Genomic DNA, 22,482 nt, shown 5'->3' with positions numbered 1-22,482 from the left:
TAGGAAGGAAGTTATAACAGCTTGCCTTCCATTAGGTGGCTTCAAAAGCCCAAACAATCATGGCTGAGTTTATGTTGTCTGGACTCATGGCTGAGTTCAGGATGTTCTCCTACCGGTGTGAGTTTTGAACCTCCTGGTCTCGGGGTGTTTCAGCAGAGGTCCGATTATTCTCAGAGCAGTCTCTACCAGGTCCAGCAAGACACTCACTTCCTTGTTATTATTCAGAGGCCCGCGAGACAGGAGCCTGTCTATAGCAGACAACAGAGTCTACAGAGAGGAGAGAGGTGGGGGATGAGGGGTTACATAGACACAGTCAGACAGGCTGAGACTTTTATTTGTCACAAGTACAGTGAAATTCTTAACTTGCAAGCCCTATGCAACATTGCAGTATTCAATATCAAAATAGTATTTCTGATTAAATAAATAAATGAAATAAAAACAAGAAATAAGAGAAGAAGAAAAAAAGAAGAAGAATGTTATATACAGCAGGGTCAGGGCCAATTCCGAAATGTACATGACTATATATTTGGCATACACTAACCACAATGCTATGTTTAGAAGTCATACATCGAAAGGAGGCTAGTTTCCATTATAAGCTAGATGTACCAACAGTGCTGGTCATCAGTCATTGTTTCACTGCATGTATCCTTTCCTTAATGTGTGTGGGCTGAGTCTGAACCTGCATATGTCAACATCTCTATGATGGATGCCTGGTTTATAATGAGCCTCAAATATAAATAAGGGCCTCAAATATAAGTAAGGGCCTCAAATATAAGTAAGGGCCTCAAATATAAATAAGGGCCTCAAATATAAATAAGGGCCTCAAATATAAGTAAGGGCCTCAAATATAAATAAGGGCCTCAAATATAAGTAAGGGCCTCAAATATAAATAAGGGCCTCAAATATAAATAAGGGCCTCAAATATAAATAAGGGCCTCAAATATAAGTAAGGGCCTCAAATATAAATATATAAACAAGCAGTAGTACCTCTAGCAGGGCCTCTCCATCGACTTGTTCTGCCGTATTACTCTCACTCAACTCCAGACAACTGGTCCTCATCAGGGCCACAGCATCCTGCAGACCTGGGATGACCTGAGAACGAGGGATGAGGAGAGAGAGAGCAGGCGGGGGGGGGGGGGGGGGGTAGAGAGAGGAGGAAGTTAGTCTGTATTTTGTTCTGCAGATACCTGTAGGTGTGAATCATTACACTGTATACTCATGTGGCTTACCATCTTAAGATGCTTCTCACTCGCAAACGTGTCACAGTTCAACTCTATGGAAAGAGAAGAGATGAGTGAATAAGGTATCTTAAATGAAAATACTGTATATTTTTATATGAAATTATTGATGAAGTGATGACAACTTGATCATGCAGCGGAAGTATTGAAATGTGAATGTTGAAACAGCTCCATCTCAATGAGAATGATGATCTATAAATGTGATTCTCACCAGTACATCTCCCCTGTGGGTCTCCGTAGTTGGTGAATCCTGCATGGCACGCACACCGATGGCCACCGTTGGCGGCATTATGGCACGTTCCATTCCCTCCACAGATAAACCTATTTATTTTACACAAGTCTACAAAGGAATGACAGAAAGCACAGGTGACATTTTCATAAGATGTTCAGATCTACCTAAAACTGATCAATTCACATAATATCAATTACACATTCTGGTCATAAATAAATTAATATCTGGTGCTTCATGAGGAAGAGGCGCAATTGAGCAAAATACATCAAGGGGTATAGATAAAACATTATTTAACTTTCTCAAAATTCCCAGGTTTTCCCCAAATCCCGGTTGGAAGATTCCTGGAATTAGCAGGAAATCTGGAGGCCTCCAACCAGGATTTCTAGAAAACCCATCCAGGGTGATAATACAATTCCTCCCATACCTTTAGCACCTTGAGCATCCTCACTGTCTGTGGTTGCTGTCTGGTCTGTGGTGGCTTTCTGATCTGTTATTTCCTCACATGATTCTCCATTCTCTGTGAATTGAGCTTTGCCAGACTTCAGGCCAAACCCTGGATTGCAGACACAGGAGTAGCTGCCTGGTGTGTTGACGCACTGTGTATGCTTCCCGCAAATTGTGCTGTCGTCCACACACTCGTTTCTATCTACATGTGGGTAAAAAACACCATTAGGAAAAGGAAACTCTCACCATTTCATACATGATGACATCCTGTATATGCCTGATATGCTCTCTGGATGTACACATCTTTTGATATTTAGTGTTATCACCAGTTTTCTTTGGCATCTTACCTTCACACGTGGCTCTTTGGCCAAATGTAAAACTTTCCGCTCCAGTACTGGAGACAAACCCCTCATTGCAGATGCAGGAGTAGGACCCTAACACATTGTGACACTCGGCATTGGGACAACAGGTGTCCTTATTCTCCAAACACTCGTTGATGTCTTGAGGCACAGAGAAAGGAATAGTCAGTCACACCTCAAATGCAAACGTAGAATATACACTGGACAAAAATTTAAACGCAACATGTAACTGTTGGTCCCATGTTTCATGAGCTGAAATGTTGTGTACAAATTTGTTTACATCCTTGTTAGTGAGCATTTCTCCTTTGCCAAGATAATCCGGCATATCAAGAAGCTGATTATACAGCATGATCATTACACAGGTGCACCTTGTACTGCGGACAATAAAAGGCCACTCTAAAATGTGCAGTTTTGTCACACAACACAATGCCACAGATTTCTCAAGTTTTGAGGGAGCGTGCAATTGACTTCAGGAATGTCCATCAGAGCTGGTGTTAATTTCTCTACCAAAATCCGCCTCCAATGTTGTTTTAGAGAATTTGGCAGTACTTCAAACCGGCATAGCGATCGCAGACAGCATGTATGGCGTTGTGTGGGCGAGTGGTTTGCTAATGTCAACGTTGTGAACAGAGTGACCCGATGGTGGCGGTGGGGTTATTGTATGGGCAGGCATAAGCTATGGACAACGAACACAATTGCATTTAATCTATGACAATTTGAATGCACAGAGATACAGTGACGAGATCCAGAGACCCATTGACGTGCCCTTCATCAGCCGCCATCACCTTATGTTTCAGCATGATAATGCACAGCCCCATGTCGCAAGGATCTGTACACAATTCCTTGAAGCTGAAAATGTCCCAGTTCTTTCATGGCCTGCATACTCACCAGACATGTTGAGCATGTTTGGAATGCTCTGGATCGACGTGTGCGACAGCGTGTTCCAGTTCCGATCAATATTCATCAACTTCACACAGTCATTGAAGAGGAGTGGGACAACATTCCACAGGCCACAATCAACAGCCTGATCAACTCTATGTGAAGGAGATGTGTTGCGCTGCATGAGGCAAATGGTGGCCACTTCAGATACTGACTGGTTTCTGATCCACGCCCCTTCCTTTTTAAAGGTATCTGTGACCAACAGATTCATATCTGTATTCCCAGTCATGTGAAATCCATAGATAATGGTCTAATTTATTTATTTCAATTGATTGATTTCCTTATATGAACTGTAACTCAGTAAATTATTTTAAATTTTTGCATGTTGCGTTTATATTTTGTTCAGTACAGTATAGTCACTATACTGAATAAGTGTATGGATTCCAAAATTGCAGCAGTGCTGTGTTCTCTGGCCAGGACTGCAATGTATAGAAATGCTATAAGGTAACTAAAAAAGAGAGTTGTTTACCTATACATTTTTCAGGTGAGGCAGCTGTGAAGTTCATCCGCTGTGATGATGATCTGAACCCAAGAGCACATTGACAGTAGAAGCTTCCTTCAGTGTTGATGCATGCTGCATTCTCACCACAGATTTGTGGTGTTACAGGGTCATCGTCATAGTAATCACTAGGAGGATTACACTCATCCTCATCTGGGGTCAAAAACAGAGGCATTGAGAAAGTGTGAAGAGAGGTAGAATGGTTGGGGAATGGGAATGGTCATTTAAAATATAATAGAGATATACAGTTGAAGTCGGAAGTTTAGATACACCTTAGCAAAATACATTTAAACTCAGTTTTCACAATTCCTGACATTTAATCCAATTAAAAATCCCTGTCTTAGGTCAGTTAGGATCACCACTTTATTTTAAGAATGTGAAATGTCAGAATAATAGTAGAGAGAATGATTTATTTCAGCTTTTATTTCTTACATCACATTCTCAGTGGGTCAGAAGTTTACATACACTCAATTAGTATTTGGTAGCGTTGCCTTTAAAATTGTTTAACTTGGGTCAAATGTTTCAGGTAGCCTTCCACAAGCTTCCCACAATAAGTTGGGTGAATTTTCGCCCATTCCTCCTGACAGAGCTGGTGTAACTGAGTCAGGTTTGTAGGCCTCCTTGCTCGCACACGCTTTTTCAATTCTGCCCACAAATTTTCTATGGCATTGAGGTCAGGGCTTTGTGATGGCCACTCCAATACCTTGACTTTGTAAGCCATTTTGCCACAACTTTGGAAGTATGCTTGGGGTCATTGTCCATTTGGAAGACCCATTTGTGACCAAGCTTTAACTTCCTGACTGATGTCTTCAATATATCCACATCATTTTCCTACCGCATGATGCCATCGATTTGTGATGCACCAGTCCCTCCTGCAGCAAAGCACCCCCACAACGTGCTTCACGGTTGGGATGGTGTTCTTCGGCTTGCAAGCCTCTCCCTTTTTCCTCCAAACATGATGATGGTCATTATGGCCAACAGTTCTATTTTTGTTTCATCAGACCAGAGGCCATTTCTCCAAAAAGTACAATGTTTGTCCCCATGTGCAGTTGCAAACGGTAGTCTGGCTTTTTATGACGGTTTTGGAGCAGTGGCTTCTTCCTTGCTGAACGGCCTTTGAGGTTATGCCGATATAGAACTTGTTTTTACTGTGCATATAGATACTTTTGTACCTGTTTCCTCCAGCATCTTCACAAGGTCCTTTGCTGTTGTTCTGAAATTGATTTGCACTTTTAGCACCAAAGTACGTTCATCTCTAGGAGACAGAACTCGTCTCCTTCCTGAGCGGTATGACGGCTGTGTTGTCCCATGATGTTTATACTTGCGTACTATTGTTTGTACAGATGAACGTGGTACCTTCAGGCGTTTGGAATTTGCTCCCAAGGATGAACCAGACTTGTGGAGGTCTACAAGTTTTTTTTCTGGGGTCTTGGCTGATTTCTTTTGATTTTCCCATGATGTCAAGCAAAGAGGCACTGAGTTTGAAGGTAGGCCTTGAAATACATCCACAGGTACACCTCCAATTGACTCAAAATATGTCAATTAGTCTATCAGAAGCTTCTAAAGCCATGACAACATTTTCTGGAATTTTCCAAGCTGTTTAAAGGCACAGTCAACTTAGTGTATGTAAACTTCTCACCCACTGGAATTGTGATACAGTGAATTATAAGTGAAATAATCTGTAAACAGTTGTTGGAAAAATTACTTGTGTCATGCATAAAGTAGATGTCCTAACTGACTTGCCAAAACAATAGTTTGTTAACAAGAAATTTATGGAGTGGTTGAAAAACGAGTTTTAATGACTCCAACCTAAGTGTATGTAAACGACTTCAACTGTATATAGAAGATATCATACAAGACAGACATGTACATACCGATGCAATCTTTCTCAATTTTCGAGAATCCTGGGGGACAGCCTGATACATGTTCCATCAGCGGGGCAAGGTGAAGAGCTGCAGAGGAAGCAACAGGCAGATTCTCCAATAAGTTGTCCCATTATCATATGGTCAGTGCTATCCTGGATACTTGGAACATCCCTACCCTAAAGCCTAACCCTAACCGTAACCCTCACCTTACCCTAACCTTCCCCCTTACCTTTTTACATTTCAAATTTAATATGGTAGGGACGTCCCAAGGATCCTGGATAGCACAGAACATTAATGGTATTGGGGGAATGCCCGGGAACATGTGTAATATTGACAAGTACATGACAAAACTACTTTTGTAGAACCAACCTTTTACTATGATTGTAAGGTTGTAACATTAATCAGTTGGAGAGGTTTCAGGAACAGAAACTTACAGCAATAGTTTGTAAAGGTTTAAAGGTTTATCTCTCTCTGTTCAAAAAGGTATACCCCCTATCTGGATTTCAGCAGATTGTTCCTATGGCAACTGTGCTCACAGGATATGCCCATAATAACCCCTGAATTGCACACGGCTGTCCGGAGGTGACCATTTCCTCTTTACCAGGAAGCCATCACTTGGCATGGGACTATGTGATAATGACTGTAAACCTCCTGAGTCTGTATGATAGTGAATGGGTAGTCAGTCCATTGTGGTAATGAGTGGAGAGAAGAGGCAGCAGTAGTGTGGAATGTTGTGGTCACAGAGAGAGTCTTCTAAAATTCCAAGCATCTGCCTCTAACCCTAGGAAGCTCTTTGCCACCTTCTCCTCCCTCCTGAATCCTCCTCCCCCTCCCCCCCCCCCCTCCTCCCTCTCTTCGGATGACTTCGTCAACCATTTTGAAAAGAAGGTTGACGACATCCGATCCTCGTTTGCTAAGTCAAACGACACCGCTGGTTCTGCTCACACTGCCCTACCCTGTGCTTTGACCTCTTTCTCCCCTCTCTCCCCAGATGAAATCTCGCGTCTTGTGATGGCCGGCCGCCCAACAACCTGCCCGCTTGACCCTATCCCCTCCTCTCTTCTCCAGACCATTTCCGGAGACCTTCTCCCTTACCTCACCTCGCTCATCAACTCATCCTTGACCGCTGGCTACGTCCCTTCCGTCTTCAAGAGAGCGAGAGTTGCACCCCTTCTGAAAAAACCTACACTCGATCCCTCCGATGTCAACAACTACAGACCAGTATCCCTTCTTTCTTTTCTCTCCAAAACTCTTGAACGTGCCATCCTTGGCCAGCTCTCCTGCTATCTCTCTCAGAATGACCTTCTTGATCCAAATCAGTCAGGTTTCAAGACTAGTCATTCAACTGAGACTGCTCTTCTCTGTGTCACGGAGGCGCTCCGCACTGCTAAAGCTAACTCTCTCTCCTCTGCTCTCATCCTTCTAGACCTATCGGCTGCCTTTGATACTGTGAACCATCAGATCCTCCTCTCCACCCTCTCCGAGTTGGGCATCTCCGGCGCGGCCCACGCTTGGATTGCGTCCTACCTGACAGGTCGCTCCTACCAGGTGGCGTGGCGAGAATCTGTCTCCTCACCACGTGCTCTCACCACTGGTGTCCCCCAGGGCTCTGTTCTAGGCCCTCTCCTATTCTCGCTATACACCAAGTCACTTGGCTCTGTCATAACCTCACATGGTCTCTCCTATCATTGCTATGCAGACGACACACAATTAATCTTCTCCTTTCCCCCTTCTGATAACCAGGTGGCGAATCGCATCTCTGCATGTCTGGCAGACATATCAGTGTGGATGACGGATCACCACCTCAAGCTGAACCTCGGCAAGACGGAGCTGCTCTTCCTCCCGGGGAAGGACTGCCCGTTCCATGATCTCGCCATCACGGTTGACAACTCCATTGTGTCCTCCTCCCAGAGCGCTAAGAACCTTGGCGTGATCCTGGACAACACCCTGTCGTTCTCAACTAACATCAAGGCGGTGGCCCGTTCCTGTAGGTTCATGCTCTACAACATCCGCAGAGTACGACCCTGCTTCACACAGGAAACGGCGCAGGTCCTAATCCAGGCACTTGTCATCTCCCGTCTGGATTACTGCAACTCGCTGTTGGCTGGGCTGCCTGTGCCATTAAACCCCTACAACTCATCCAGAACGCCGCAGCCCGTCTGGTGTTCAACCTTCCCAAGTTCTCTCACGTCACCCCGCTCCTCCGCTCTCTCCACTGGCTTCCAGTTGAAGCTCGCATCCGCTACAAGACCATGGTGCTTGCCTACGGAGCTGAGGGGAACGGCACGTCCGTACCTTCAGGCTCTGATCAGGCCCTACACCCAAACAAGGGCACTGCGTTCATCCACCTCTGGCCTGCTCGCCTCCCTACCTCTGAGGAAGTACAGTTCCCACTCAGCCCAGTCAAAACTGTTCGCTGCTCTGGCACCCCAATGTTGGAACAAACTCCCTCACGACGCCAGGTCAGCGGAGTCAATCACCACCTTCCGGAGACACCTGAAACCCCACCTCTTTAAGGAATACCTAGGATAGGATAAAGTAATCCTTGTAACCCCCCCCCCCCTTAAAAGATTTAGATGCACTATTGTAAAGTGGCTGTTCCACTGGATATCATAAGGTGAATGCACCAATTTGTAAGTCGCGTCTGCTAAATGACTTAAATGTAAATGTAAATGTAAAACGATGTGTAGGCACTGTTTAAGTTCCACATTGATGGTGCTCTCTGTTTCACTCTAACTAGTAAAAAATATGAAGACAAAACGTTTTTAAATAGTGTAACATTTCATTGAGGAATCATCTGTCAAACAATGTTCTCTGATACAGTAGCTTTGTTCTCTCCCTTCACAACCCTCCATTTATCCTCCTCCACTCCATCTGCCAACCAGACTGACACTAACTTTCCAGCTGCTACCATTGAACTGAGTAGCAGAATGGATCTACCGTGTTTTCCCTCCACAGATAACTGTTTTGCCAGAGTGTGACAGTTGACATCATGGCTTGTCATTATTCTACCCTTAGGTGCCTCTCAAGGCTTATAATCTATTTCCCCTTGCATAGCTTTCAAGATGGCGCTGATAGACATGGTCGCCCTGTTCATGGCTCCTTTTTATGTTATTTCTCACCTTATTAGCGCAGAACATCCTTTGCATTATTACATACAGCCAGAAATAACTTTTGAACATTAAAGCGGCGGTAACTCACAAGCATTTTTGCAAGAAAACAACTTTCCTGAATTTGATCCTTTGTTCTTACCCCCCAAGGCAATTCCACTTATCCCAGTGACTGCTCCAAGATGCTGGCCGGTGGAGGCGTTAATACCACCCACTGCTTCCGAGTATATTACTCGCTAATGTTCAGTGCCTGGACAATAAAGTAGACAAGGTCAGGGCGAGGATCTCCTTCCATACTGTCCCTGTCCATACAGCCAGCTGTACATCGCGCAGACAGGAATAAAGAACTCTCCGGGAAAAAGAAAGGCAGATGTGTATGATTAACTACTCATGGTATGATTGTGGTAATGTACAGGAACTCAAGTCCTTTTGTTCACCCGACCTAGAATTCCTCACAATCAAATGCAGTCTGCATTACCTCCAGAGAGAATTCTCCACGGTCATCATCACAGCCATGTATATTCCCCCTCAAGCTGATACCATGACGGCTCTCAAGGAACTACACTGGACTTTGTGCAGACTGGAAACCGCATATCCTGAGGCCGCATTTATTGTAGCTGGGGACTTTAATAAAACAAATCTGACGAAAGCACTACTGAAGTTTTATCAACACATCATCTGCGTCACGCGAGCTTCAAAAACTCTCGACCATTGCTACTCTCCCTTCTGGGATGGCTACAAGGCCCTTCCCGGCCTAAATCAGATCACGCCTCCATCCTGCTCCTCCCTTCCTATAGGTAGAAACTAAAACAGGAAGTAGCCATGGTAAGGACTATTCAGTGCTGGTGTGACCAATCGGAATCCATGCTTCAAGATTGTTTTGATCACGCGGACAGAGAAATGTTCCGGGTTGCTTCTGTGAATAACATTGACGTATACACTGACACGGTGACTGAGTTCATCAGGCAGTGCATAGGGGATGTTGTTCCCACTGTGACTATTAAAACTGTGGATAGATGGCAGCATTCTTGCAAAACCACCGCATTTGACCATGGCAAGGTGACTGGGAATATAGTTGAGTACAAACAGTCCAGTTATGCCCTCCGTATGGCATTCAAACAGGCAAAACGTCAGTACAGAGACAAAGTGAAGTCGCAATTGAACAGCTCAGACACGAGACCTATGTGGCAGGGACTCCAGACAATCACGGATTATAAAGGGAAAACCAGCCACCGGACACCGACATCTTGCTACCTGACAAGCTAAACACCTTTGCCCGCTTCAAGGGAAACACAGTGCCGTGGACTGTAAGCTCTCGTTCTCTGTGGCCTATGTGAGTAAAACATTTAAGCATGCTAACCCTCGCAAGGCTGCCAGCCCAGACGTCATCCCTAGCCGCATCCTCAGAGCATGCACAGACCAGCTGGCTGGAGTGTTTACGGACATATTCAACCTCTCCCTATCTCAGTTCTGTCATCATGAAGTGCTTTGAGAGGCTAGTTAAGGATCATACCTCACCTGACACCCTAGACACACTGCATTTCGCATACCGCCTCAATAGATCCACAGATGATGCAATCACCATCTCACTGCACACTGCACTATCCCATCTGGACAATGACTTATGTAAGAATGCTGTTCATTGACTACAGCTCAACCTTCAACACCATAGTACCCTCCAAACTCATCATTAAGCTTGAGGACCTGGGTCTGAACCCCGCCCTGCGCAACTGTGTCCTGGACTTCCTGATGGGCTGCCCCCAGGTGGTGAAAGTAGGCAACAACACCTCCAGTACGCTGATCCTCAACACAGGGGCATGACAAGGGTGCGCGATCAGCCCCCTTGTGTACTCCCTGTTCACCCATGACTGCGTGGTCATGTTCGTCACGTTCATTTGCAGACGACAAAACAGTGGTAGGCCTGATTACCAACAATGACGAGACAGCCTACAGGGAAAGGGCTGAGGGCCCTGGGGGAGTGGTGCCAGGAAAATAATCTGTCCATCAACTTCAACAAAACAAAGGAGCTGATTGTGGACAGCAGAGGGAGCATTCCCCCATCCACATCGACGGGACCGCAGTGGAGAAGGTGAAAAGCTTCAAAGTCCTTGGCGCACACATCACTGACAATCTGAAATGGTCCACCCACACAAATTCGGCTTGGCCCATAAGACCCTCACAAACTTTTACAGATGCACCATTGAGAGCATCCTGTCGGGCTGTATCACCGCTTGTTACGGCAACTGCACCGTCCGCAAAGACAGGGCTCTCCAGAGGGTAGTGTGGTCTGCCCAATGTATTTCCCGGGGCATACTGCCTGGCCTCTAGGACATCTACAGTACCCGGTGTCACAGGAAGGCCAGGAAGACCATCATGGACCTCAGCCACCCGAGCCACGGCCTGTTCACCCCGCAACCATCCAGAAGGCGAGGTAAGTACAGGTGCATCAAAGCTGGAACTGAGAGGCTGAAAAACAGCTTCTATCGCAAGGCCATGAGACTGTTAAATAGTCACCACTAGCTGGCCACCGTCCAATACCTTGCCCTGAACTTTAATCACTGTCACTAGACGGCTACCACCTGGTTACTCTACCATGCACCTTAGAGGCTGCTGCCCTATGTACATAGTCATGGAACACTCGTCACTTTAATAATGGAACACTGGTCACTTTACATACTGTTTTATATACATATACTCCGTACTCCAACATTGCTCGTCCTAATATTTCTATATTTCTTAATTCCATTATTTTACTTTTTAGATTTGTGTGAATTGTTGTGTATTGTTAGATATTACTGCAAGCATTTCGCTACACCCCAATAACATCTGCAAAAAATATGTACGCGACCAATAACATTTTATTTTATTTGATACTTCTAAATTCTAAAGAATTTGACAGAAAAGGTTTCAGCCATTGAGACACTAACTAACCAAATGCACCTAAAGAGGGATAGTCGCCTCACCTCAATTAGCCACCCCTTGCAACGTGTCATCAAAGACTTCCTGTCTTCTTCACGGCAGCGAGACATCACACTGAATGTTATCACCTTGCTGTGATGTCATGGCAACAAGGATATACAGTGTATGTGTGTGCATACGTGTGCATGTTTTTGTGTTTGTGTGTGTGTGTGTGAGCGTGTGTGTGCATGCACATGTGTGCGTTTCAAAGACAATATGGGTGAGGCGGAGTGGGTGTGACTGTTATCAGACTGTGGGGTGCTTCAGGGGAGATCACAGAGTATAAATACCACTGTTAAAGGCCGAGGAACAGAGGGTCTCTTTAGGGAGAGGGACCCAGAGTCTAGGATGAAGATAGGGAGAGTGTCTCTCTCTGGCTGTCTCTCTGTCTACTGCTAATTCCTCTGAATGTGCTCCTTCAGGCTTTTAGTCCTCAGATTCCCAGAAGTCATTCAGTGTTATGACAACGGTCTGTCCTTTAGGTTCCATTCAGTTCTGATGAGTGTCATTGTTTCCATATTAAGAGCTGTGTCCCTATTGCTCTGTCTTACTCAATGAACCAGTAAAAAGTACTTCCTGATTTTCCATTTACTGGAAATAAGTTATAAACGCTAATGCCGTAAAAGGGATTCCACAAGGAAGCAAGACAGATCTATTAGCCACATGTAAAATAGTTGCAATAAACTGAACAACTGAACAATTTCAACAGGCTATTAACAGGATTTTAAATGGATTCCAACCTTGGCACACACAATGGCACGTTGTCGTCTCAAATATCTCAAAGGGACTTGCTGTGCTCTCCCCCCACCGTATGTCTTAGAGATGTTCTCAATTGTTGTGATTAAACCACTATATCATTAAACCTGCAATTACTGAGAAGAACGAGATACATTTCTGCTGTCATCTGACTCATTTCAATACAAAGGATTCAAATAACTCACACTGGTGTAAAGTACTTAAGTAAAAATACTTTAAAGTACTACTTAAGTAGATTTTTGGTGTATCTGTACTTCACTATGTATATTTTTGACAACTTTTACTTTTACTTCACTACATTCCTAAAGAAAATAATGTACTTTTTACTCCATACATTTTCCTTCACACCCTAAAGTACTCTTTACATTTTGAATGCTTAGCAGGACAGGAAAATGGTCCAATTTACACCCTTATCAAGAGAACATCCCTGGTCATCCCTACTGTCTGGCGGACTCACTAAGCACAAATGCTTTGTTTGTACATGATGTCTGAGTGTTGGAGTGTGCCCCTGGCTAACCATACATTCTTAAAACAAGAAAATTGTGCCGTCTGGTTTGCATAATATAAGGAATGTGAAAGGATGTATACATTTACTTTTGATACTTAAGTACATTTAAAACCAAATACTTTTAGACTTTTACTCAAGTAGTATTTTACTGGCTGACTTTCACTTTTACTTGAGTAATATTCTATAAAGGTACCTTTAATTTTCCTTAAGTATGACAATTGGGTACTTTATATGACAACTCCACCATTCCGCTTTACTTAATAACATTTTTCAGTTGTTCCTAAATGTAGTTTCAGCTTATGTCAGAAATGATGTCTAATGCAATCTGAGAGTAGCCTGATCCCAGATCTGTTTGTGTTTGGCATGTGATCATGACCATAGGGGTTGTCAAGACAGTAAGAACAGATCTTGGAGCAGGCTAAGCTGAGAGGTGTTCAACCCTGTAGTGACCTCCTGTGGGACCCTGATCATGATGACCTGCCAATGAATTTGCACGTTAGCATTTCAGGCAAATCCTAATTTAAGTCAAATGATCACTTAGTTATGCTTTGATATCAATGGGAGACTAAGTGAAAATTCAATTAAAGTTAGGATTTGCCTCTTCAAGTTCAACAGCCACATGTCTTTTACTTTACTCTTCATCTAACCATCCCGACCAAACATAAACACTGTCTGATTTAGTGCTTTCTCTCCCAAACACACAACCTTCTCCATGGCAACATGACTTCTGTGTAAACAGTTTACAAAAAGGACTCACCCAGAATCAGGAGATGCAGTCTGCCTGTCATGGTGAAGAATAATCTCACTATGAGAATCACAACGCACAAGATTAGACCAGGGCTGAAACTCTGCCCCTATCTGAACGGTCTATTCAAAAGTGTGATAAAGATCCGGCTTCTCTTTTTTCTCAGGAGTTTCTGCAAACTTCTCAGGGTTGTTTTACTGAAGAAAAATGGCACCCATATCCATCAACTCAGTCAAGCTTCTGTCTAGTAGATTGAGCTCTGCTGACATCACCAAATGAGAGATAAAATGACAAGTAGTCACTGTGCTCTCATCACTTGCCTAGAACTCTGTGTCTCTCACTCACTCTCCTTCTCTTCCACCCTGTGTGTTTGGCTGTGGTGGTCTGGGCTGTGTCTGGCTCACTGGCATACTAAGAGGTTTCTGGGCAGAGTTTCAGTTGAGCCGCTGGTGTTGAGTCACGCCCCTGAGACAGTGAGGGAGCGAAATGAGGTTGGAGGACGAGGAGGGGGCAACTGCTGCTGTTTCATTTTATGATCTCTGCTCTTTAGGGTTCCATGACTTTAAATCATAACATTTGATTTACGCACAGAAAGAAAATGACTTGTTTTTAATGTCCATTGTTAGTGGATTCCACTGGGAGTTTTGTATATTACACTACATTGTTACATTGTTATCAGTATGAACAGACGCCATCTGCTCAAAGACAAAAAGGAGAGAACCATATATTTGTCATCACCACCATTAATAGACAACCACAGCCTATGGGAGTGTGTCCAAGCAGTGTTCTGTATAACAATGAACAGTCTCACAACCCAGACTCCTTCATGTCTGATTCAATTTAGGCCACACAGTTTGATAGAGTGGAGGAAGTGGAAAACAAGGTTGTAGATAGAAAGAAAGACATAGAGAGGGGGAGGAAACTATTTGCACATCATTACAACACAGTATATATCCATAATATGACATTTGAAATGTCTTTATTCCTTTAGAGAGAGAGAGAGAGAGATCATGGAACCCTAAAGAGCAGTGATCAACAAAATGACTAGGAAATACATTTATTTCCATGACAGCATTAAAAGCAATTTTGGATTGACCAATGTAGATATTTTCAAAAAGATGCAACTTAAAATGTATATTTTACCGAATCTTTTGGACGTCAGAGTAATGTTGAGGGAATCCTATTTTGTGATATACAAAACCTTGCAGAGAGCCTTTCCAACTATCCAATCTCTTAAAAAAAAAAAAAAACTATTGGAACCAAGACTTAAAAAGAACTGATATTGGCACAAGTTGGAGGAAATGTTGGAACATAACTAACTACATTACAGTTAACAAAAATGTATGCTTAATCCAGTATAAACTAAACTAATGTATAGAATGTATTATACAAGAGACAACATTCACAAATTCTACAGCTCAATGGCAGAGTCTTGTAAATCTAACAATGACTCAATAATACATGCCTTCTGGGAATGATCTAAAGTCCAAAAGTTTTCAGTCTGCATATTTCAAGACATGGCATATGAGGGTGCAATGAGGTACTCAATGGGTTGGACTATACTTTTTTGGTCAATCATCTTGAAAAAACATATATTTAAAAACTGGAAATCAACCAATCCTCCATTGTTAACACAATGGAAAGGTGAAATGCTTTATTATTTAAATGTTGAAAGTGTGTGGGCGACGGAGAGAAACAAAGTGGTGCAGTTTGAGGCGAGAGTGATGCAGCGCTGGAGATGGGGGTGTGAGCATGTGTGTCTGGGCAGGTGTGATGTAATGGATGTTTTGTAATGTTGTTGTTTGTATGTGTATGTTTTGTGTTGTAAAAAATAAAAAAACATACTAAATAATTATTTTACACACCTTCCTAATCTTGATTTGTACCCCGTTTTGCTCTCAGAACAGCCTGAATTCCCCGGGGCATGGACTCTACAAGGTGTTGAAAGCATTCCACAGGGATGCTGGCCAATCTTGACCCAATGCTTCCCAAATTTGAGTGAAGTTGGCTGGATGTCCTTTGGGTGGTGGACCATTCTTGATACACACAGGAAACGAATCAGCGTGAAAAACCCAGCAGCATTGCAGTTCTTGACACACTTAAACTGGTGCACCTGGCACCTACTACCGTACCCCATTCAAAAGCACTTAAATCTTTTGTCTTGCCCATTCACCTTCTGAATGACAGACATACATAATACATTTCTCAATTGTCTCAAGGTTGAAAATCATTCATGAACCTGTCTCCTCCCTTCATCTACACTGATTGAAGTGGATTTAACAGGTGGCATCAATAAGGGAGCTTAGCTTTCACCTGGATTCACCTGGTCAGTCGATGTCATGGAAAGATCAGGTGTTCCTAATGTTTTGTACATTCAGTGTATATACTAACTAATGCTAATGGGTCCTTACCTCCCATCTTATAACTCTTAGCTCCCAATAACTGTATACAGGGTCTGTTCATACAAGTATAGCTCTGTCTAATTTGGGACTTGGGGTGAGGACATTTGGGTGATGGGTGAGGACGGCCATCTGGAATACATCAGTGTTCCTCGCTCCTAAACAATAGCACAGGCATGGAGCTCTGGTGACCTGTGGACCTAGTGGTGACAGACAACTGGCATGGCATGGCCTTGACTGGTTTCATTCTGGTGTCCAGGGAGGAGCAGCAGTTTTACTGTACTGTGACCTTGGTGTGACTAGAATCTGACCTGGGAAAGACTTTAGTGGTGCCAACAATGGATCAAAGAATTCATCAAGATTCCTAGTGTGGGTCTGTTGTACGTACTGCCCTTAGGTGCCAAGGATTCTTATGGTAGTGATGAGTGAACTCTGGCTAAGTTACACCGTCAAATGATACTGTGAACTAATGCAGAGAAAAGGAATGTGATTAAAGAGATGCAGTTTTGAGATATTTGAGCAGGTGGGGCCTAAAAAACATTTTGATAACCAACCATTTATCCCTTACAAAATAATCACTGCCAATAATTAATCTAGTGTAGCTCATTTCCCCACATAACTTTCTTACAGTACATAAAAACACAAAGAATAGCTTAGTGGGCAGATGTACTACCTCACACTCACAATGAGTATGTACACAAAGCCTTTGCTTTAGATAATGTAGTTCTTATACATGGGATTACAATAGTATTTAGCCTGCTGTACATGTTCTGGATCCTACTAGAGAAGAAGTGGAGCACAGATGTATAAATAGTCCACCACAGACTTTATTCAGAGCTGACGTTAAAGCCAGTCAGTGAGGGTGGGCTACAGTACCAAGGAAAAATAAAACATTTCACTAAATACACGAAAACCCTAATTCATGTCAAATGTCATGTCAGATGTCATGTCAGATTAAAGTTCGCCCTTCTGTTTTACCCTTTGAGTTTACCCTTCTTGCTTCATCATATTACCCCAGACTTAGAAAAATAGGCTTGTTCACCAAAATAGCCTGACTGATTGTAATGCATAACCACTGGGCACAGACATCAGTTCAACGTCTAGTTTGGATTTACATTTGGTTGAGCTGTCAACTAACTTGAATTGAATGTGAATTCAACCTGAAATCAACCACAAATTTCACCCTGTCATTGGATTTAGGTTAAAAGTTAGGTGATAAAAATACCAAATTCCCTTACGTTGATGAATTTTTGCAAACCTAATCAGTTTTTTTGGTTGAAATGACATGGAAACAGTGTTGATTCAACCAGTTTTTGCCCAGTGTGTAAGTGGTTGTCACTGATCTTGGAGTGGTTATTATGGGTCAATGTACATTCACTTCACAGACCAGTTCATTCTGTCCCAAAGGTCCTCCTCTAGCCATCCAACACACACAATTCCACACAGTCCCTTTATATGCTAGCGAGCCAATCACAGGCCAATAGATATGATCTTGGCACGGTTCCAGCTCATCCTGTTGTCTCCTCACCCCTTTTCCTGTTCATGCAGAGGATGAATATATTAGACAAATGTTTGGGCTTTATTTCGGATCTATTTGTTTTTTATTGTGTTTCTTCTAAAGGCTCAAACAATCGAGACAACCCTCAAACATGGGCTGCCTGTCTCAACTACTACCTGACCTGGACCAGACCAGAGGCCTGACTGGAGCCGGCGCAGCATCGGGGGAGGAAATGGTTGTGTTCATTAGGGCACACCCCATGAAAACTTTTTGCAAACGGAAAATGAAAACAAGTGTTTTTGACCCACATAGTCACATAAAATATAAAGAATATGACATACTGTTCCTATAACATAACATACCCAAACTGTTTTAGTTGGAGCAGAATCAATCAAAAGTCATTACAAGATATCAAAATGATCTAATATCTAGTGTAGATCATCTCTTCACAGCTCGCTCTGTGACTTCCTTGCTCTCTTACTCTACGCCAGCCTTTTATAAAGCAGAATATATTTAACTCAACCCTGAAAACCACCCTCTCATAACCACATCCCCTTATAAAACACAAGCTGTTGCTCTGCAACCAATGAAGTGTTGCGTTGCAAAAATAAACAGAACTGTTGCATCATGTCAAGCATTACAGCAGCACCACCATATAGCTGATAAACTGCACTGCATAGATTACGTTTTGATGACTTTCTTGATGGAAAAAATATCTTAAAATGAGAGCTCCTTGCCTGTCCACAATGGAAAGTGACACTCTAACACCAGTCTGAGGTGGTTGATCACAGCTTCAGAACTTTCACTAGTGTGTGAACAACGTGGTACTGTTGGCTATACAGTATGTAGGCAAAAGGGTACCGACCCTGGTCCCACTGTTAACCAGCCCCTGAATAGATAGCCTGGTCCCAGATCTGTTTGTGCCAATGGCGTGACAATGACCATAGCGGTTGGCAAGACAGCGCAAACAGATCTGGGACCTGGCTATTGAATAGATACCCTGATGGTGACATCATAGGTTCCATTTCCTGGCAGCTGTTTTAGGAACGCTGTAAAATCTGCTGCTTCCTGTGTCAGGGTATGGACAGTGAGGTAGAGAGACGTTGGTGAGGTATTTAAAAACAAACTTTTCAACCAAATCTTCTCATTATATGAGAAGGCAAGAGAAGGCAGCCTGTCCTATTTGTGGCTGAGCAAACTTTTCTTTTCGGAAATCATGAATTACATTTTTTTATTTATAGAATTTTAATGTTGAAGCACTGTGTATGCTTCCCGCAAATTGTGCTGTCGTCCACACACTCGTTTCTATCTACATGTGGGTAAAAAACACCATTAGGAAAAGGAAACTCTCACCATTTCATACATGATGACATCCTGTATATGCCTGATATGCTCTCTGGATGTACACATCTTTTGATATTTAGTGTTATCACCAGTTTTCTTTGGCATCTTACCTTCACACGTGGCTCTTTGGCCAAATGTAAAACTTTCCGCTCCAGTACTGGAGACAAACCCCTCATTGCAGATGCAGGAGTAGGACCCTAACACATTGTGACACTCGGCATTGGGACAACAGGTGTCCTTATTCTCCAAACACTCGTTGATGTCTTGAGGCACAGAGAAAGGAATAGTCAGTCACACCTCAAATGCAAACGTAGAATATACACTGGACAAAAATTTAAACGCAACATGTAACTGTTGGTCCCATGTTTCATGAGCTGAAATGTTGTGTACAAATTTGTTTACATCCTTGTTAGTGAGCATTTCTCCTTTGCCAAGATAATCCGGCATATCAAGAAGCTGATTATACAGCATGATCATTACACAGGTGCACCTTGTACTGCGGACAATAAAAGGCCACTCTAAAATGTGCAGTTTTGTCACACAACACAATGCCACAGATTTCTCAAGTTTTGAGGGAGCGTGCAATTGACTTCAGGAATGTCCACCAGAGCTGGTGTTAATTTCTCTACCAAAATCCGCCTCCAATGTTGTTTTAGAGAATTTGGCAGTACTTCAAACCGGCATAGCGATCGCAGACAGCATGTATGGCGTTGTGTGGGCGAGTGGTTTGCTAATGTCAACGTTGTGAACAGAGTGACCCGATGGTGGCGGTGGGGTTATTGTATGGGCAGGCATAAGCTATGGACAACGAACACAATTGCATTTAATCTATGACAATTTGAATGCACAGAGATACAGTGACGAGATCCAGAGACCCATTGACGTGCCCTTCATCAGCCGCCATCACCTTATGTTTCAGCATGATAATGCACAGCCCCATGTCGCAAGGATCTGTACACAATTCCTTGAAGCTGAAAATGTCCCAGTTCTTTCATGGCCTGCATACTCACCAGACATGTTGAGCATGTTTGGAATGCTCTGGATCGACGTGTGCGACAGCGTGTTCCAGTTCCGATCAATATTCATCAACTTCACACAGTCATTGAAGAGGAGTGGGACAACATTCCACAGGCCACAATCAACAGCCTGATCAACTCTATGTGAAGGAGATGTGTTGCGCTGCATGAGGCAAATGGTGGCCACTTCAGATACTGACTGGTTTCTGATCCACGCCCCTTCCTTTTTAAAGGTATCTGTGACCAACAGATTCATATCTGTATTCCCAGTCATGTGAAATCCATAGATAATGGTCTAATTTATTTATTTCAATTGATTGATTTCCTTATATGAACTGTAACTCAGTAAATTATTTTAAATTTTTGCATGTTGCGTTTATATTTTGTTCAGTACAGTATAGTCACTATAGTGAATAAGTGTATGGATTCCAAAATTGCAGCAGTGCTGTGTTCTCTGGCCAGGACTGCAATGTATAGAAATGCTATAAGGTAACTAAAAAAGAGAGTTGTTTACCTATACATTTTTCAGGTGAGGCAGCTGTGAAGTTCATCCGCTGTGATGATGATCTGAACCCAAGAGCACATTGACAGTAGAAGCTTCCTTCAGTGTTGATGCATGCTGCATTCTCACCACAGATTTGTGGTGTTACAGGGTCATCGTCATAGTAATCACTAGGAGGATTACACTCATCCTCATCTGGGGTCAAAAACAGAGGCATTGAGAAAGTGTGAAGAGAGGTAGAATGGTTGGGGAATGGGAATGGTCATTTAAAATATAATAGAGATATACAGTTGAAGTCGGAAGTTTAGATACACCTTAGCAAAATACATTTAAACTCAGTTTTCACAATTCCTGACATTTAATCCAATTAAAAATCCCTGTCTTAGGTCAGTTAGGATCACCACTTTATTTTAAGAATGTGAAATGTCAGAATAATAGTAGAGAGAATGATTTATTTCAGCTTTTATTTCTTACATCACATTCTCAGTGGGTCAGAAGTTTACATACACTCAATTAGTATTTGGTAGCGTTGCCTTTAAAATTGTTTAACTTGGGTCAAATGTTTCAGGTAGCCTTCCACAAGCTTCCCACAATAAGTTGGGTGAATTTTCGCCCATTCCTCCTGACAGAGCTGGTGTAACTGAGTCAGGTTTGTAGGCCTCCTTGCTCGCACACGCTTTTTCAATTCTGCCCACAAATTTTCTATGGCATTGAGGTCAGGGCTTTGTGATGGCCACTCCAATACCTTGACTTTGTAAGCCATTTTGCCACAACTTTGGAAGTATGCTTGGGGTCATTGTCCATTTGGAAGACCCATTTGTGACCAAGCTTTAACTTCCTGACTGATGTCTTCAATATATCCACATCATTTTCCTACCGCATGATGCCATCGATTTGTGATGCACCAGTCCCTCCTGCAGCAAAGCACCCCCACAACGTGCTTCACGGTTGGGATGGTGTTCTTCGGCTTGCAAGCCTCTCCCTTTTTCCTCCAAACATGATGATGGTCATTATGGCCAACAGTTCTATTTTTGTTTCATCAGACCAGAGGCCATTTCTCCAAAAAGTACAATGTTTGTCCCCATGTGCAGTTGCAAACGGTAGTCTGGCTTTTTATGACGGTTTTGGAGCAGTGGCTTCTTCCTTGCTGAACGGCCTTTGAGGTTATGCCGATATAGAACTTGTTTTTACTGTGCATATAGATACTTTTGTACCTGTTTCCTCCAGCATCTTCACAAGGTCCTTTGCTGTTGTTCTGAAATTGATTTGCACTTTTAGCACCAAAGTACGTTCATCTCTAGGAGACAGAACTCGTCTCCTTCCTGAGCGGTATGACGGCTGTGTTGTCCCATGATGTTTATACTTGCGTACTATTGTTTGTACAGATGAACGTGGTACCTTCAGGCGTTTGGAATTTGCTCCCAAGGATGAACCAGACTTGTGGAGGTCTACAAGTTTTTTTTCTGGGGTCTTGGCTGATTTCTTTTGATTTTCCCATGATGTCAAGCAAAGAGGCACTGAGTTTGAAGGTAGGCCTTGAAATACATCCACAGGTACACCTCCAATTGACTCAAAATATGTCAATTAGTCTATCAGAAGCTTCTAAAGCCATGACAACATTTTCTGGAATTTTCCAAGCTGTTTAAAGGCACAGTCAACTTAGTGTATGTAAACTTCTCACCCACTGGAATTGTGATACAGTGAATTATAAGTGAAATAATCTGTAAACAGTTGTTGGAAAAATTACTTGTGTCATGCATAAAGTAGATGTCCTAACTGACTTGCCAAAACAATAGTTTGTTAACAAGAAATTTATGGAGTGGTTGAAAAACGAGTTTTAATGACTCCAACCTAAGTGTATGTAAACGACTTCAACTGTATATAGAAGATATCATACAAGACAGACATGTACATACCGATGCAATCTTTCTCAATTTTCGAGAATCCTGGGGGACAGCCTGATACATGTTCCATCAGCGGGGCAAGGTGAAGAGCTGCAGAGGAAGCAACAGGCAGATTCTCCAATAAGTTGTCCCATTATCATATGGTCAGTGCTATCCTGGATACTTG

General features: G+C 42.9%; 1 protein-coding gene across 5 annotated transcripts in view; it reads right to left on the bottom strand.

The window, feature by feature from the left end:
- The window catches only part of LOC139565067 (adhesion G protein-coupled receptor E1-like), a 40,151-nt gene that overhangs the window by 9,235 nt on the left and 8,434 nt on the right, over positions 1-22,482 (bottom strand). The window contains exons 2-14 of one of the 5 annotated variants that reach the window (XM_071385098.1): positions 22,329-22,406; positions 20,425-20,607; positions 19,905-20,147; positions 19,005-19,157; positions 5,586-5,663; positions 3,682-3,864; positions 3,162-3,404; positions 2,262-2,414; positions 1,895-2,116; positions 1,450-1,578; positions 1,230-1,273; positions 988-1,092; positions 114-267 (exon numbers count right to left, since the gene is read on the bottom strand). In XM_071385098.1, the coding sequence (XP_071241199.1) occupies positions 114-267; positions 988-1,092; positions 1,230-1,273; positions 1,450-1,578; positions 1,895-2,116; positions 2,262-2,414; positions 3,162-3,404; positions 3,682-3,864; positions 5,586-5,663; positions 19,005-19,157; positions 19,905-20,147; positions 20,425-20,607; positions 22,329-22,406 (1,968 nt within the window). Of the gene's footprint in view, positions 1-113; positions 268-987; positions 1,093-1,229; positions 1,274-1,449; positions 1,579-1,894; positions 2,117-2,261; positions 2,415-3,161; positions 3,405-3,681; positions 3,865-5,585; positions 5,664-13,665; positions 17,589-19,004; positions 19,158-19,904; positions 20,148-20,424; positions 20,608-22,328; positions 22,407-22,482 lie in introns of those variants that run through there. The other 4 variants (XM_071385099.1, XM_071385100.1, XM_071385101.1 and 1 more) reach the window with 4 other exon arrangements.

The sequence above is a fragment of the Salvelinus alpinus genome, chromosome 36 (genome assembly GCF_045679555.1).
Source record: "Salvelinus alpinus chromosome 36, SLU_Salpinus.1, whole genome shotgun sequence".
Lineage (NCBI taxonomy): Eukaryota > Metazoa > Chordata > Actinopteri > Salmoniformes > Salmonidae > Salvelinus > Salvelinus alpinus.
This window is presented reverse-complemented; position numbering and strand designations above follow the sequence as displayed.